This window comes from Phytophthora parasitica, assembly GCF_000247585.1.
Source record: "Phytophthora parasitica INRA-310 unplaced genomic scaffold supercont2.269, whole genome shotgun sequence".
NCBI classification, from domain to species: domain Eukaryota; phylum Oomycota; class Peronosporomycetes; order Peronosporales; family Peronosporaceae; genus Phytophthora; species Phytophthora nicotianae.
In genome coordinates this window covers 1-1,786 of record NW_008649255.1, presented here as the reverse complement: position 1 = coordinate 1,786, position 1,786 = coordinate 1, and the positions used below count along the sequence as shown (strand labels likewise).

Here is a 1,786-nt window from a genome sequence, read left to right as displayed (position 1 = left end):
ACGTGAACAGCGCCAGCCGAGTCGTCCAGTTCATCTTGAAGAGTGTTGGTACTGACAACTTGATCGGAAAATCCGAAGTGAAAGACTTCCGAGGTGCAGTGCAAAGGACTACGCACCTCGACGAGGTGGGGCCGGAGCGACAGGGGGCGAGTGTAGGTTTGTGAAGGTAGTGGGACTACGGCCCAGTGATAGAAGCGATGAGCTCAGTCCGTGTTGGAATCTGACCGAGGATACACCGACATTTTGCACGTAGGTCAGGCTGGCTCTGGCCTACATGTATACGTCCCGCATCGGACGCGACGAGAAGACCAAGCAGCGCTTTGCAGGAGAGCGAACGAGGCTTGGCGCTCGATTGTAAAGCGCTCGCTGGATTTCTGCCTGGAGCGCATTTGGCTCATGTTGAAGAGACAACGAAAGAGCATGCCGTGTTTTGCTTGGCAAAACCGGTACAGGTTTGTCGACGTCGCTGCGCGTCACGCCAAAAACCCTACGCGCGTCAAATGGCTACGGCTTTGATTCAACAATTAGAAATTAAACCGTTTACTCGGGTTATTATCTCTAACTGTTTTTTTTGGTAGCTAATTTAAAATTCTGAGGATAAAAGAAATCGGGATATGCAGGGTATTATATCAGCAGCAAATGTCGTAATAAATTTGCATCAACCAATCAGAGTTGCTGGCACTTCAACATCTCCCTCTTTATACGGCAATAAATATCATACATAAGAGTTACGAACTGCCCCACAATCTTGAGATCTCGAAATACGGGCCGTTTCGAATCTAGTGCCACATTCCAGCACACAACCCCCCAACTATTCCAGTGAGCTGATTGTTTCCCCGACGGTCATGATCAGTTCCTTAGTGGTGGATTTGACAGCAGAATCGGCATCATCATTCTTGAAAACTTCTGCTCGGGCGTAATTGGGCAAGTTGCATAAAGAATTGGTGTCCAAGGCCAGCGCGCCGTTGCACGAGAAGTTCATGTTCATTCATCCTCCGAGACGACCAAGACGAAAGCTACCACGTGAGAGTATGGTTCCAACTAGTAGCTGGCAGCTACGCACTTCGGGCCAAGCTACGTCGTCGGAGAAAGCATCGACTTCTTTGATCATACTGGTATCAGAGACCTGCAAGACCATTAACAATTTACTGTAGTCGAGAGTGTCGTCGTAGCACAGGTCGACATTCAAGTGCACTGTACCAGAGCCCAAGGTGAGTCAACACCCAAGAGTGATCAAGTATAGCATCACTGGTGCTGAGGATCGACGGGCTCAATATTAAAGTCGTACGCAGTTCAATAAACTGGCAGATCCAAGGGAACGTTGATCGGGCGACCATGCCCGGCGAGAATGCAACGTCAAAAGATAGAGCAGTCAAGCAGCTATCGATTTTCATGCGTTCAGCAGTAGCAGCACAGAATTCATCACGGCCTGATGAACAGGTACTCTAAGGTTCATGCTGCTGGTAACTACTTGGCGAAAGCACCTTATTCCCAGAGTCGGGCCATCTTCACCGCCAAAGCAACGAGCGACGTTATTTTGTGCTTTATGCAGCAGAAGCGTAGAAGAAGATGATACCGGTTTCACGGCTCACGATATGCGTCCAAGTCATGTTGTTCAAGTCGTTAACCATGTGGAAGGCTATTCGACTGGAAGAGAAGGATCTGAGCCGGTTGAGCGCGTGCCTCACCAAAGCATTGACTGTAATGCAGCAATTGCAAGTGGAACGACGATCCGTCGTGATCATGCCTGCCAGCTCAGACCGCTTAAGAGTTCACAAGTGAGCAG

At 49.3% G+C, this 1,786-nt stretch overlaps 1 protein-coding gene across 1 annotated transcript; it reads left to right on the top strand.

Moving 5' to 3' along the window:
- Positions 1 to 1,629: 1,629 nt before the first annotated feature.
- On the top strand, positions 1,630 to 1,782 carry PPTG_24841 (hypothetical protein; the record flags this gene model as incomplete). Its single annotated transcript, XM_008918699.1, has 1 exon — positions 1,630 to 1,782. One exon carries the CDS (start codon positions 1,630 to 1,632, stop codon positions 1,780 to 1,782), a length of 153 nt encoding a protein of 50 aa, XP_008916947.1.
- Positions 1,783 to 1,786: the final 4 nt, after the last annotated feature.